Below are 15905 nucleotides of genomic sequence, written 5' to 3'. Positions count from 1 at the left end.
CAACATTCAGAGAGAGGTTGAGAATTGGGTAAGGTAGGATTACCGAAGAAAATAAACAGGAAGGAATGGGATAGAGAACATATGTAGAAAGATTGGCCTTGGTAAGGAAAAGAGTCACCCCTTTATCAGAAACTGGAGAATAAGAAATGTCAAGAGATTTTGAGATTTAGAGAAAGGGACAAGAAGAAGCTCATCATGCATAGTCTCTATTTTTTCCATTAAAATATGAGACAAGAACCTCAATGAAAAGGAAAAAGAGAAAGAATAGTGAGGAAGGCTTGAGAAGAGCAACCTCTGGAAGGAGTAGGATAGAGAATCAGTTAAGGAGGAATTAGATGACTCATTCTGAGATGAGAGTCCAGGCAAGATTATATATTTGTGGTATAAAATTTTCTATTTAAATTTATACCATCCAAACTTTCCTCTCTCTTTTCCTCTCCTCTTCAGTCTCACAAGATGTGGATCAAGCCTCTGCTCCCATGGTACCAGTCACTGAGGCTCCTGAACCCACAGAGAAGCCCCAGCTTGGGGAGCTGACAGTGATGGGAGTCACCCAAGATTCCCTGCAGCTGTCCTGGACCATCTCCCAGGGAGACTTTGACTCTTTCACAATCCAGTACAAGGATAAGAATGGAAGACCCCAGGCCATGCGTGTTGGGGGAGACCAGAATGAGGTCACCATCTCTGGCCTGGAGCCTGACCACAGATACAAGATGAATCTCTATGGTTACCATGATGGCCAGCGTGTGGGCCCAGTCTCTGTCATTGGTCTAACAGGTGAGTGAATGGTATCGGATCACTTCCGAGCGAGAATCCATTTACTTCACATTGGTGATTGCCCTTGAATCTATGTGTCTCTTGAAACAATGACATCTATTCCAGTATGCTTGCCGCTTCTTCCCATGACCCCTGTCTGTGGCCACATTTCCCATTTTGTTTCATCCTACCTATATAGCATACATTACAAAATCTTTGGAATTGAGTGAGAAAAGAATCAAATTACTGGAGAGCTGGAGCCTTCCCTGTTGTGGTGTCTGCTTTCCTGGCTACTCTCCGTCCCTTTAAACTGCTCATCCTGGGAGGTCCGAGTTTGCTTGGTTATTCAGAACATGTGTTGAGACACTGGCCAGGCATGACTCCCTACAATCCAATGTAAAGGCTTCCCTAGATATTTTATCCTATGACTGACTCACAACTAGGATGTGCAATGATTAGAGCTTTTTCTGAGGAGTCAGGAAGACCTAAGTTCAAATCTGTCTAGTAGACACTTACTAGCTTCATGACCTTGGACAAGTCACTTAACTTTAGTCTGCCTTAGTTTCTTTTTATGTAAAATAGAGATAATAAAGGCACCTTCCTGCCAATGTTGTTGTGAGGCTCAAACAAGATACTATTTGTAATGTATTTTGAAAATCTTACAGCACTATATAAATTCCATTTATATAGTGTTTTATTTATTATATGTAACTATTATTACTATAGAATTTCATGGCAGTCATTCAATCTAATTCATACCTACAACAGCCCTCTCCTCTGTGCCATTCCTAATAAGTAATCATTCACCTTCCCCCATGAAAACCTCTAGGGATTTAGAATCTGTTATCTCCCAAAGTCATCCTTTCTGATTTGACAGCTCTGGTTAGGAAATTGTTTCCCCTTTCACAATTTCTGCATATTGCTCCCAGTTTTCCCTTTTGGGTCAAGGTGTGGGAAAATCCTTCAGGCACTTGAAATAACAGTCATGTCCTTTCTATATCATCTTGTCTTCAAGATAAATATTCCCATTTCCTTGAACCCATCCATCCTTATATAGCTTTCTTTCCACATCTCTCACCTGGTCAAACTACTCTAGACATCCTCTATTTTGCCACCAACTTTGCTAAATCGTGACACTTAGGGCTGAACACTCTCCTCTAGATGTGGCCTGAATAGGGCAGAGTACAATGGGATCATTGATTGCCTGGACTCTACCTCTCTTCTAATGTAGTCTTAGGAGGGAATTGGCTTTCTAGCCGGTCACATTCCCTTGTTGATTTGTATCAAGTCTGGTCCACTAAAATACCCAGATCTTTTTTGGCATGAGCACTTATTGTCTAGTTGTTTCCCCATCCTATCTTTGTGCAATTGATCTATTTTCATTAATAAATTTTTATCTTTGTTAAATTTCAACCCATCATTCTACCACAATGAAATCTCTGGACTCTCAGTTTGACATTCAATGTGTGAGCTAAGCTCCCCAGCTTTGCATCATCTACAGATTTGACAATGATATCAACTGTTTCATCATCCAAGTCATTGATAAAAATGTTGAACAGGTCTGAACGAAGGACAGGTGTCTGAATCACCCTCCCAGAGACTTCACTTAGACTGAAATTTCTAAGTCTTTGGGCCTCATCATTCATAAAGCCCTGAATCCTCCATTGCTCAATCCTTGCCTCTCTACCATGCCCCTGAAAATAGAATGAAAGACCTTAGTCAATCAATGCCTTGCTAAAATCTAGGAATGTTTTACTTTTATTTAACAGTCTAATAACTGTGAAAAATTAAATTATGACTATGAAATTAGCAAAACTTGTTCTTTGCTTCCCTTTTTCAATGTTCAGAAGTCATCCCTTTTAGCATTTGTAATTTTCTTCTGTAATTTTTTCAGGAACTAGTCAACTCCCTTGGGCTTTTTTTTCTTTGTTCCAAATTGATACATTTGCTTATATCTATAGTGCTTCACACTTCAGGGGACTCTGAAATTATTCACTTATCACTGACAAGAGCCTATCAAGCACATTCACTCAGTTCTTTTGGAACAGAAGGATGAATACCTCACTATGACCTGATGGCCTAAATTCACTGGGGGAAGCCACATGTTCTCTTAACATTTATTTTTTCCTGGGTTTTAATTAATTAATTAAATTAACTTTAACTTAATTATCTTGTAATCATTGTTGGTCTGTGCTTCCTGGTCAGAGATTGTTTCCCTTGACAAACAAATAGAAATAAAATAGGTTCAGTACTTTTCTCATCCTCCACTAAAATTATCCCATCTACCTCCAGCAGTGGCTATCATATGTTGACCTTTCCCCAACATAACTAGTACTATGATGGAAATCGAGTAGTTCTTTCGGTTCTCTTCAAATGCATGAGGATAATACCCTGTTCACACTGGTGATGAATTCCTTCCTAAGGCTAACTTACTTTTTCTTTGTATCTCTCCTTCACAAAGTCATAGAAGAAACCCCAGTTCCCACAGAGCCAGCCACTGAGGCACCTGAGCCCACAGAGAAGCCCCAGCTTGGGGAGCTGACAGTGACAGGAGCCACCCAGGATTCCCTGCAGCTGTCCTGGACCATCTCCCAGGGAGACTTTGACTCCTTCACAATCCAGTACAAAGACAAGGATGGGAGACCCCAGGCGATGCGTGTTGGGGGAGAGCAGAATGAGGTCACCGTCTCTGACCTAGAGCCTGATCACAAATACAAGATAAATCTTTATGGTTTCCACAATGGCCAGCGTGTGGGCCCAGTCTCTGTCACTGGCAAAACAGGTAAGTAAGGGATAGTAGAATTGTTAAGAAGTCTCTCTTCCCATATCCCTTGTCTGTTGCCAGAATTTCCATTCTTCTCCTTCCTACCTATTTAATGATCCTGACAAATACTTTGAAGTAGAGTGGGAAAGGGGTCAGATAACTTAAGAGACAGTGCTTCACTAGGATGATATTCGTTGTGCTATGTCTTCTGAGAATTTGGATTATGCTCAGTTATTCAGAATGAATCACAAGATACTGACCAGGTATGACTCCCCATGATCTAATGGAAAAGCTTGCCTAGAGTACATCCTATGGATAAAATGAAGGATTTCCTCTAATCCCTAAACACACTTGAAGAATGAATGTACCTTGCTCACAGGTGGGACAGTGGAAGCCAATGATGGTGAATTTCTTCCTAAAGCTGACGTACCATTTCTCTATGTCTCCCCTTCTCAGTCCCACAAAAAGTCATAGAAGAGACCCCTGTGCCCACAGTGCCAGCCACTGAGGCTCCTGAACCCACAGAGAAGCCCCAGCTTGGGGAACTGATGGTGATAGGGGCCACCCAGGATTCCCTGCAGCTCTCATGGACCATCTCCCAGGGAGACTTTGACTCCTTCACAATCCAGTACAAAGACAGATATGGACAACCCCAGATCATGCGTGTTGAAGGAGACCAGAATGAAGTTACCATCTCTGACCTGGAGCCTAACCACAAATACAAGATGAATCTCTATGGTTACCATGATGGCCAGCGTGTGGGCCCAGTCTCTGTCATTGGCAAAACTGGTAAGTGAGGGACAGTAGAATTATCAAGGGTGAGACTCCAGTGAGAATCTATTTCTTTCCCATTGGTTGGTCTGTCTCTGTAGATGCTTTGAAATATGGCCAGGATGCCTATGATCTCTTCCCATATCCCATGTCTGTATTGACACAATTTCCATTTTACTTCTTCCTACCTATTTAACAAACATGATAAATACTCTGCAGCTGAGAGAGAAAGGGACCAGATCATTGAAGGGATGGTGTATTACTAGGATGATGTCCATTATGTTATGTCTTCTGGGAAGTCTGATCATGCTCAGCTATTCAGAATGTATCTTGAGATACTAACCAGGCATGACTCCCCACCTTCCAATGTAAGGACTTCCCTAGAATACATCCTATGATTAAAATGGAGGAATTCCTTATAGTCCCTGATCACTCTTGAGGAACAAATGTACCCTGCTCACAGGTGGGACAGTGGAAACCAATGATGGTGAATTTCTTCCTAAAGCTGACGTACCATTTCTCTATGTCTCCCCTTCTCAGTCCCACAAAAAGTCATAGAAGAGACCCCTGTGCCCACAGTGCCAGCCACTGAGGCTCCTGAACCCACAGAGAAGCCCCAGCTTGGGGAGCTGATGGTGACGGGGGCCACCCAGGATTCCCTGCAGTTCTCATGGACCATCTCCCAGGGAGACTTTGACTCCTTCACAATCCAGTACAAAGATAGATATGGACAATCCCAGATCATACGTGTTGGGGGAGACCAGAATGAAGTCACTATCTCTGACCTGGAGCCTGACCACAAATACAAGATGAATCTCTATGGTTTCCATGATGGCCAGCGTGTGGGCCCAGTCTCTGTCATTGGCAAAACTGGTAAGTGAGGGACAGTAGAATTGTCAAGGGTGAGACTCCAGTGAGAATCTACTTCCTTCCCATTGGTTGGTCTGTCTCTGTGGATGCTTTGAAATATGGCCAGGATGCCTATGTTCTCTTCCCATATCCCATGTCTGTATTGACATAATTTCCATTTTACTTCTTCCTACCTATTTAACAAACATGACAAATACTCTGCAGCTGAGAGAGAAAGGGACCAGATCATTGAAGGGATGGTGTATTACTAGGATGATGTCCATTATGTTATGTCTTCTGGGAAGTCTGATCATGGCCAGCTATTCAGAATGTATCTTGAGATACTAACCAGGCATGACTCCCCACCTTCCAATGTAAGGACTCCCTAGAATACATCCTATGATTAAAATGGAGGAATTCCTTATAGTCCCTGATCACTCTTGAGGAACAAATGTACCCTGCTCATAGGAGTGATAGAAGAAGGCAAAGATAGTGAACTTCTTCCTGGGGCTGACTCACCCTTTCTCTGTATCTCCCTTTTACAGCTGCACACAAAGTTGAAGAAGAGACCCCTGTGCCCACAGTGCCAACCACTGAGGCTCCTGAGCCCACAGACAAGCCCCAGCTTGGGGAGCTGATGGTGACAGGGGCCACCCAGGATTCCCTGCAGCTCTCATGGACCATCTCCCAGGGAGACTTTGACTCCTTCACAATCCAGTACAAAGATAGATATGGACAACCCCAGATCATGCGTGTTGAAGGAGACCAAAATGAAGTCACTATCTCTGACCTGGAGCCTGACCACAGATACAAGATGAATCTCTATGGTTTCCATCACGGCCAGCGTGTGGGCCCAGTCTCTGTCATTGGCAAAACTGGTAAGTGAGGGACAGTAGAATTGTCAAGGGTGAGACTCCAGTGAGAATCTACTTCCTTCCCATTGGTTGGTCTGTCTCTGTGGATGCTTTGAAATATGGCCAGGATGCCTATGTTCTCTTCCCATATCCCATGTCTGTATTGACATAATTTCCATTTTTCTTCTTCCTACCTATTTAACGAGCATGACAAATACTCTGGAGCTAAGTAGAAAAGGGACCAGATCACTGAAGAGATGATACATCACTAGGATAATTTCTACTCTGCTAACTTCTCTGTGCTCCATTATGCTATGTCTTCTGGGAAGTCTGATCATGCTCAGTTATTCAGACTGTCTATTGAGACACTGGCCAGGCATGACTCCCCACACTCCAATGGAAAGGTTCCCTAGATTACATCCTACCAATAAAATGGAAGAAATCCTTCTAGTCCCTGAACACACTTGAGGAACACAGAAGTGACAGACCCAAAGACAATGATGGCGAACTTCTTCCTAGGGCTGACTTACTCTTTTTCTGTGTCTCCCCTTCACAGACCCACAGAAAGTCATAGAAGAGACCCCTGTGCCCACAGTGCCAGCCACTGAGGCTCCTGAGCCCACAGAGAAGCCCCAGCTTGGGGAACTGACAGTGACAGGGGCCACCCAGGATTCCCTACAGCTCTCATGGACCATCTCCCAGGGAGACTTTGACTCCTTCACAATCCAGTACAAAGACAAGGATGGGAGACCCCAGATCATGCGTGTTGAAGGAGACCAGAATGAAGTTATCATCTCTGACCTGGAGCCTGACCACAAATACAAGATGAATCTCTATGGTTTCCATGATGGCCAGCGTGTGGGCCCAGTCTCTGTCATTGGCAAAACTGGTAAATGAGGGACAGGTGAATTGTCAAGGGTGAGACTCCAGTGAGAAGGTATTTCCTTCCTATTGATTGCAGTCGCCACAATTTCTATTTTGCTTCTTTCTGTTTATTTAATGAATATGACAAATGTTCTGGAACCAAGTGAGAAAGGGACCAGATCACTGGAGAAATGTCTACTTTGCTGACTTTTCTGGCTTTTTAGGCTAAATCTAATTATTTAGAATGTATGTTGAATGGTTTAATGGGGATATGATTGGGGGTGTTGACTTTATTTTTTTATTTTATTTTATTTTTTAAATTAAAACCCTTACCTTCCATCTTGGAATCAATACTGTGTATTGGTTCCAAGGCAGAAGAGTGGTAAGGGCTAGGCAATGGGGGTCAAGGGACTTGCCCAGGGTTACACAGCTGGGAAGTATCTGAGGCCAGATTTGAACCTAGGACCTCCCATCTCTAGGCCTGGCTCTCAATCCACTGAGCTACCCAGTTGCCCCCGGGGATGTTGACTTTAAAAGAACACTCTATTGCAAATATTAATAATATGGAAATAGGTTTTGAACAATGATACCTGTAAAACCCAGTGGAATAGCTCATTGACTCCAGGAGTGGGGAGGGAAGAGGGGAAGGAAAGAACATGAATCATGGAGCCATGGAAAAATATTCTAAATTAATTAAATAAATGAAATTTTAAAAATTAAATTAAATTTTTAAAAAATAGAATGCATGTTGAGACACTGACTAGTGTGGCGACCACAAAGTGACAAAGAAATCACTTTTTTTTTTTTTAAACCCTTACCTTCCATCTTGGAGTCAATACTGTGTATTGGCTCCAAGGCAGAAGAGTGGTAAGGGCTAGGCAATGGGGGTCAAGTGACTTGCCCAGGGTCACACAGCTAGGAAGTGGCTGAGGCCAGATTTGAACCTAAGACCTCCCGTCTCTAGGCCTGGTTCTCAATCCACTGAGCTACCCAGCTGCCCCCAAGGAAATCACTTTTAAAAGACTGATATATATTAATTTAAGGTCGCCAAGGAATTCAGCTATGTAATTCCTAAATGAAAACTCAAGTCAGCCATCAACCTTTTATGGAGTTTTAATTACAAACAGGAGGAAGAAAGGAATTAGAGATAGAGAGATAGAGGTAGAGAGAAAGGGGAGAGAAGGGAATAGGGCTTAAATACCCCTTCTGTTTAGGCTGGGCCAAAAGGCCCAAGCCCTTAGATAGCTGGGGCAAAGAAAGGAGATCAGTCCCTATTACTCACATGACCAAAATGGAGAAACAGTCTCAGGGGCCTCCACCTCCAGCTTCCTTCAGAGCAAGCTTCTCAGAGCACCTCTCCAACCACTCAGAGCCAAAACTCTCCAACCAACCCCTGGTCCTCAGACCCCTCTATCTTTAAGGAAACCATCCAAGTTCCCTCCCCTCAGTTCTCACATCTACCAATCACTGTCCATGTCTTCCCTGTGCCAATGGTGGCTCTGCCTTAACCCAGGACCGCCCAGAGGTCTGTGGCTTTGCACATGTCTGTTGAAGGTCATATTTTCAAATAATTAAATCTTTGATCCTTTGCTACAGCCCTTCCTAAATCCTGTTAACCTGAGTAGGGTAGAGATTGGAATAATTAAATTTCGATCTATGCTGCAGCCCATCCTCAATCCTGTTAGGACTGAGTAGGGTGGAGATAGATTCCAAGTATCTCCATTGTATCAATTCTAAAATCAATCATGACTCAAAGAAATTCCTGTTCTGTGCTTAAGCATAGGTCAAAGTCCTTTCCATTGTTCAGCAAAAGGTTTCTGTCCTAAAGTAATCTTAAGAAGGGAGGAGAGGGAAACTCTCATGCCAAAGGGGTTCACATTCCAATAGCCAACACCCACTATCAATAGGAAATTTTTCAAGTATGAAATTTCCCAATGGTGAAATTTCCAACATTTATAAGTCTAAGAAATTTTGAGGTTTACACTAGGTATGATTCTCCATATTCCAATTTAAAAGCTTTCCTAGAGTAAATTCTGTGAATAGGATGGAAGAATTTCTTATAGTTCCTGAACACACTTGAGGAACAAATGTCCCCTGCTCCCAGGACGTACAGAGGAAGCCAGTAATGGTGAACTCCTTCTTAAGGCTGACTTACTCTTTCTCTATGTCTCTCCTTCCCAGACTCACACAAAGTAACAGAAGAGACACCAGCTCCCACAGTGCCAGCCACTGAGGCTCCTGAGCCCACAGAGAAGCCCCAGCTTGGGGAGCTGACAGTGACAGGGGCCACCCAGGATTCCCTGCAGCTGTCCTGGACCATCCCCCAGGGAGACTTTGATTCCTTCACAATCCAGTACAAAGACAAGGATGGGAGACCCCAGATCATGCGTGTTGGGGGAGACCAGAATGAGGTCACCGTCTCTGACCTGGAGCCTGACCACAGATACAAGATGAATCTCTATGGTTTCCATGATGGCCAGCGTGTGGGCCCAGTCTCTGTCATCGGAATAACAGGTGAGTTAAAGAGTATGAGTCAATGACAGTAGAATTATCAAGGGCAAGACTCAGCTTGAGGACCTGTTTACCCTGCATTGGATTTGTCCTCGTTTCTATGTCCTAGGCCCTTGAAACTACTTTGGTTCTCCTGAGGTGTCAAACTCCACAGATTCTCTAGCACTCAGTGAGAAGGAAAGCAGATCACAGGAAAGCCAGAACCTCCACAATTCTCTTTTGCTCTGATCTGTCTTTTTGTTTTTAACCCCTTACCTTTTGTCTTAGAATCCATACTATGTATTGGTTCCCAGGCAGAAGAGAGGTTCGGGTTAGTTCACTGGGGTTAAGTGACCTGCCCAGAGTCACACACCTAGGAAGTGTCTAAGGCCAGATTTGAACGAGGACCTCCTGCATCCAGACCAGGCTCTCTATCCATTGAACTACTTCATTGCTCCCAAGACCTATCTTCTTGTAACTGTTCTCAGTTCCTTCTTGAGAGCTCTAAATGTTTGTGTTGTCAGTCAGTAAATCAATAAACTTTTATTAAGCATCTGCTATGTGCCAGGCACTGTTCTAGTGCTTGGGATACTAAATAGATCCTCTTCTCAGGGAGCTCATACTCTAACAGGGGAGACACTATTCAAACCAGCTGTGTATACAGGCTAAATGAGAGATAATTAGCACAGGGAAGGCACAAGAATTAGGAGGGATTGAGAAAGGTTTCCTAGAGTAGATAGGATTTAACCTGGGACTTAAAGGAAGCCAACAGGTAGAGATGAGAAGAGAATTCCAAGCATGAGGAAAAGCCATTGAACATGCCCACAAAGAGGCAGCTAGGTAACAGTGGATAGAGTGCCAGGCCTAGAGTCAGGAGGACCTGAGTCAAATCTAGCCTCAGATCCTTCCTAGCTGTGTGACCTAGGGCAAGTCATTTTACCCCATTCACCTAGCTCTTGCCACTCTTCTGCCTTAGAATTGATACTAAAACAGAAGTTAAAGGTATAAAGGAAAAAAGAAAGAAAGAAAATGTCCAAGGTTAGGTGACGGTGTCTTATGGGAGAAGCAGAATTGAGGAGAGTGTCACTGGATTGCAAAGTACATGAGCAGAGATATAAAAGATATAAAAAGATCGGACCTAGGAAGATGTCAGATTATAAAGGACTTTGAATGCCAAACAGAAGATTTTATATTTAATCCTGGAGGTAATAGGGAGCTACCAGAGTTAATTATATAGGGGCAGGGGGACATTATGGTGGTTAATTCATATATTTATCATTATGAATATATTTAATAACTGGGGAGATAATCTGGGCAACATGATTTATTAGCAAAGCAGGCATAAGAAACCAATTGGTGAACTTCACAGTCAGTTTTGTTCATTCTTATTTATTATTATATTGTTAATTACCTAACACAGTGACATAGTCAGACCTGCACTTGGGAAGGTCACTTGGACAGCTCAGTGGAGATTGGACTGAAGTGAGGAGAGATTTGAGGCCAGGAGACCAATGTACATGCCACAGTCTAGGCAGAATGATGAGGGCCTGTACGAGGGTGGTAGCAGACGCAGAGGAGAGAAGGGGGTGGATATATATATATATATATGTATATATATATATACATATATATATATAAAATTTTATGAAGGTAAAAATCAACAAATCTTGGCAACTGATTGGATATGACGGATGAGAGAGAATAGTTGAGGATGATCCCCAGCTTTTGAGTCTGTGACTGAGAGGATAATGATTTCCTTGACAGTAATAGGGAAGGTGGGGAAAGGAGAAATTTATGGGGGAAACATACCAAGTTCAACTTTGGATATGTTGAGTTTAAGCTATCTGTGAATCATTCAGTTCATATATTTAATAGGCAATTGGAGACATAAAACTAGAGGTGAGGAGAAAGGTTAGAACCAGAAAGCAGATCAGAGTCATCCACATAGCGACAATTAGGGCTCCATAGGTGTTGATGAGATCACCAAGTGAAATAATATAAAGGGAGAAAAGACGAGGGCTAAGGACGTTCATGGCATGACCTAAAGGAAGCTCTGGGAAGAAAGACTAAGAAATACAAATTACACAGTTAGGAGAACAAGGACATGAAAACTTAGAGAAAAGACAGTATCAAGGAGAAGAGGGTGATCACCACTGTAAGAGGTTGCATAGAAGTCAGGAAGGATGAAGATTGAGAAAAGACCATTGGATTGGGCAATTAAGAGCTAGGAATTTTTGAGATCAATTTCAGCTGAATAAGAGGGGTGGGATGTCAGTGTAGAGAGTTACAAATAGAATGAGAGGAGTGGAAGTAGAGGCACCTATTGTAGATGGCTCTCTAGTAGTTTACATGCAAAAGTCAAGAAAGATATGGGATGTTAATAAAAATGGATGGACCAAGTGAAATTTTCTTGAGAATGGGGAAAATATGGGCATGTTTGAGGATAGTAGGGAAGTAGCCAGTAGACAAGGAGAAATTGAAGATATATGAAAGAGTGGGGATGATAGAGAAGGTAGTCTGTAGAAGATGGGTTGGAATAGAATTACCTACATGTATAAAATGGTTCTCCTTGCTGAGGAAAATTGCTGCCTCTGTGTGAGATGAGGTGAAGGTTGAGATAATATCAGAAGGCATATGGGAGATGGGAGTTGAGGAGATAATAAGAGGAAGCTTTTGGAGAATAGTCTCCATTTTCTCAGTGAAATAAGACGCAAAATTCTCAGCTGAAAAAGTAAGGGGAGGAAGAGTTCTGGAAAACTTGAGGAGGAAAGAAAAGATTTGGAAAACCCACTATGATGAGTGAGATAGTGAGTCAACTGGTTTTAATAAATCGGGATTCCACAGGTTCCAGTGTAAAGACTCTAAGTCGGTTCTGTGACTGTCTAAAAAACCCCAAATTTTAAACATGAGATAATATTAATAATAATCTTGTTAAAGTAGTTCTTTATGGTTTTTAAAGTTCTTTATTTACATATGTCATCTCATTTGAACTTTGTAGCAACCCTGGGATATAACCCTGGGAGATAAGTGCTATTGTCATCCCCATTTTCCAGATGAGGAAACTGAAACTTAGAGAACTTAGGTGACTTGCCCAGGGTGACACAGCTTGAAATGTCTGAGGCAGGGTCTTTCTCACTTTAAATCCAACATTCTTTCTACTTCAAAACCAAATTAGTTTGTATAAACTAGAGAAATTCCTTTTCACTTCTGTTGAAATTCTATCCAGAATGAGGAACAGGAGGCCACTATCAGTGAAATCTTCAAGTTCAACTTATCTTCTTTGTGTGCTTTCTTTTTATGACTCCACATGAAGTAGCAGAAGAGACCCCTGTGCCCACAGTGCCAGCCACTGAGGCTCCTGAACCCACAGAGAAGCCCCAGCTTGGGGAACTGATGGTGATAGGGGCCACTCAGGATTCCCTGCAGCTCTCATGGACCATCTCCCAGGGAGACTTTGACTCCTTCACAATCCAGTACAAAGATAGATATGGACAACCCCAGATCATACGTGTTGGGAGAGACCAGAATGAAGTTACGATCTCTGACCTGGAGTCTGACCACAAATACAAGATGAATCTCTATGGTTACCATGATGGCCAGCGTGTGGGCCCAGTCTCTGTCATTGGCAAAACTGGTAAGTGAGGGACAGTAGAATTGTCAAGGGTGAGACTGCAGTGAGAATCTACTTCCTTCCCATTGGTTGGTCTGTCTCTGTAGATGCTTTGAAATATGGCCAGGATGCCTATGTTCTCTTCCCGTATCCCATGTCTGTATTGACATAATTTCCATTTTACTTCTTCCTACCTATTTAACAAACATGACAAATACTCTGCAGCTGAGAGAGAAAGGGACCAGGTCATTGAAGGGATGGTGTATTACTAGGATGATGTCCATTATGTTATGTCTTCTGGGAAGTCTGATCATGGCCAGCTATTCAGAATATATCTTGAGATACTGACCAGGAATGACTCCCCACATTCCAATGTAAGGACTCCCTAGAATACATCCTATGATTAAAATGGAGGAATTCCTTATAGTCCCTGATCACTCTTGAGGAACAAATGTACCCTGCTCATAGGAGTGATAGAGGAAGGCAAAGATAGGGAACTTCTTCCTGGGGCTGACTCACCCTTTCTCTGTATCTCCCTTTTACAGCTGCACACAAAGTTGAAGAAGAGACCCCTGTGCCCACAGTGCCAACCACTGAGGCTCCTGAACCCACAGAGAAGCCCCAGCTTGGGGAACTGACAGTGACAGGGGCCACGCAGGATTCCCTGCAGCTCTCATGGACCATCTCCCAGGGAGACTTTGACTCCTTCACAATCCAGTACAAAGATAGATATGGACAACCTCAGATCATGCGTGTTGAAGGAGACCAGAATGAAGTTACCATCTCTGACCTGGAGCCTGACCACAAATACAAGATGAATCTCTATGGTTTCCATGACGGCCAGCGTGTGGGCCCAGTCTCTGTCATTGGCAAAACTGGTAAATGAGGGACAGTAGAATTGTCAAGGGTGAGACTCCAGTGAGAATCTACTTCCTTCCCATTGGTTGGTCTGTCTCTGTAGATGCTTTGAAATATGGCCAGGAAACCTGTGACCTCTTCCCAAATTCCTTGTCTGTTGCCACAATTTCCATTTTTCTTCTTCCTACCTATTTAACGAGCATGACAAATACTCTGGAGCTAAGTAGAAAAGGGACCAGTTCACTGAAGAGATGATACATCACTAGGATAATTTCTACTCTGCTAACTTCTCTGTGCTCCATTATGCTATGTCTTCTGGGAAGTCTGATCATGCTCAGTTATTCAGACTGTCTATTGAGACACTGGCCAGGCATGACTCCCCACACTCCAATGGAAAGGTTCCCTAGATTACATCCTACCAATAAAATGGAAGAACACACTTGAGGAACACAGGAGTGACAGACCCAAAGACAATGATGGTGAACTTCTTCCTAGGGCTGACTTACCCTTTTTCTGTGTCTCCCCTTCACAGACCCACACAAAGTAGAAGAGACCCCTGTGCCCACAGTGCCAGCCACTGAGGCTCCTGAGCCCACAGAAAAGCCCCAGCTTGGGGAACTGATGGTGACAGGGGCCAGTCCAGACTCCCTTCAGCTGTCCTGGACCATCTCCCAGGGAGACTTTGATTCCTTCACAATCCAGTACAAAGACAAGGATGGGAGACCCCAGGCCATGCGTGTTGAAGGAGACCAGAATGAAGTTACCATCTCTGACCTGGAGCCTGACCACAAATACAAGATGAATCTCTATGGTTTCCATGATGGCCAGCGTGTGGGCCCAGTCTCTGTCATTGGCAAAACTGGTAAGTGAGGGACAGTAGAATTGTCAAGGGTGAGACTGCAGTGAGAAGGTATTTCCTTCCTGTTGATTGGTCTGTCTGTGTAGGTCCTTTGAAATATGGCCAGGATACCCGTGACCTCTTCCCACATTCCTTGTCTGTTGCCACAATTTCCATTTTTCTTCTTCCTACCTATTTAACGAGCATGACAAATACTCTGGAGCTAAGTAGAAAAGGGACCAGATCACTGAAGAGATGATACATCACTAGGATAATTTCTACTCTGCTAACTTCTCTGTGCTCCATTATGCTATGTCTTCTGGGAAGTCTGATCATGCTCAGTTATTCAGACTGTTTATTGAGACACTGGCCAGGCATGACTCCCCACACTCCAATGGAAAGGTTCCCTAGATTACATCCTACCAATAAAATGGAAGAATTCCCTCTAGTCCCTGAACACACTTGAGAAACACAGGAGTGACAGACCCAAAGACAATGATGGCGAACTTCTTCCTAGGGCTGACTTACTCTTTTTCTGTGTCTCCCCTTCACAGACCCACACAAAGTCATAGAAGAGACCCCTGTGCCCACAGTGCCAGCCACTGAGGCTCCTGAACCTACAGAGAAGCCCCAGCTTGGGGAACTGATGGTGACAGGGGCCAGTCCAGACTCCCTTCAGCTGTCCTGGACCATCTCCCAGGGAGACTTTGACTCCTTCACAATCCAGTACAAAGACAAGAATGGGAGACCCCAGGCCATGCGTGTTGGGGGAGACCAGAATGAAGTTACCATCTCTGACCTGGAGCCTGACCACAAATACAAGATGAATCTCTATGGTTTCCATGATGGCCAGCGTGTGGGCCCAGTCTCTGTCATTGGCAAAACTGGTAAGTGAGGGACAGTAGAATTGTCAAGGGTGAGACTGCAGTGAGAAGGTATTTCCTTCCTGTTGATTGGTCTGTCTGTGTAGGTCCTTTGAAATATGGCCAGGATACCCGTAACCTCTTCCCACATTCCTTGTCTGTTGCCACAATTTCCATTTTTCTTCTTCCTACCTATTTAACGAGCATGACAAATACTCTGGAGCTAAGTAGAAAAGGGACCAGATCATTGAAGAGATGATACATCACTAGGATAATTTTTACTCTGCTAACTTCTCTGTGGTCCATGTTATGGGTAAAACTTATGGTTGGACTGAATATATTGTTAGTTGGTCACCAGGGATTTAAATTCTAAATCCCAATGAAATAC

At 43.4% G+C, this 15905-nt stretch overlaps 1 protein-coding gene across 9 annotated transcripts in view; it reads left to right on the top strand.

Moving 5' to 3' along the window:
* Positions 1-15905, top strand: part of TNXB (tenascin XB) — a 79101-nt gene that overhangs the window by 40712 nt on the left and 22484 nt on the right. For 5 of the 9 annotated variants that reach the window (XM_056817927.1, XM_056817925.1, XM_056817922.1 and 2 more), the window contains 11 exons: positions 448-777; positions 3218-3538; positions 3977-4309; positions 4832-5164; positions 5686-6018; positions 6551-6883; positions 9040-9372; positions 12662-12982; positions 13504-13836; positions 14349-14678; positions 15209-15541. In XM_056817927.1, the coding sequence (XP_056673905.1) occupies positions 448-777; positions 3218-3538; positions 3977-4309; positions 4832-5164; positions 5686-6018; positions 6551-6883; positions 9040-9372; positions 12662-12982; positions 13504-13836; positions 14349-14678; positions 15209-15541 (3633 nt within the window). The remainder of the gene's footprint in view (positions 1-447; positions 778-3217; positions 3539-3976; positions 4310-4831; positions 5165-5685; positions 6019-6550; positions 6884-9039; positions 9373-12661; positions 12983-13503; positions 13837-14348; positions 14679-15208; positions 15542-15905) is intronic. The other 4 variants (XM_056817926.1, XM_056817923.1, XM_056817928.1 and 1 more) reach the window with 2 other exon arrangements.

Source organism: Monodelphis domestica, chromosome 2 (assembly GCF_027887165.1).
Source record: "Monodelphis domestica isolate mMonDom1 chromosome 2, mMonDom1.pri, whole genome shotgun sequence".
Lineage (NCBI taxonomy): Eukaryota > Metazoa > Chordata > Mammalia > Didelphimorphia > Didelphidae > Monodelphis > Monodelphis domestica.
Note: the sequence above shows the minus strand (reverse complement) of the source record. Positions and strands in the feature narration are given on the sequence as shown.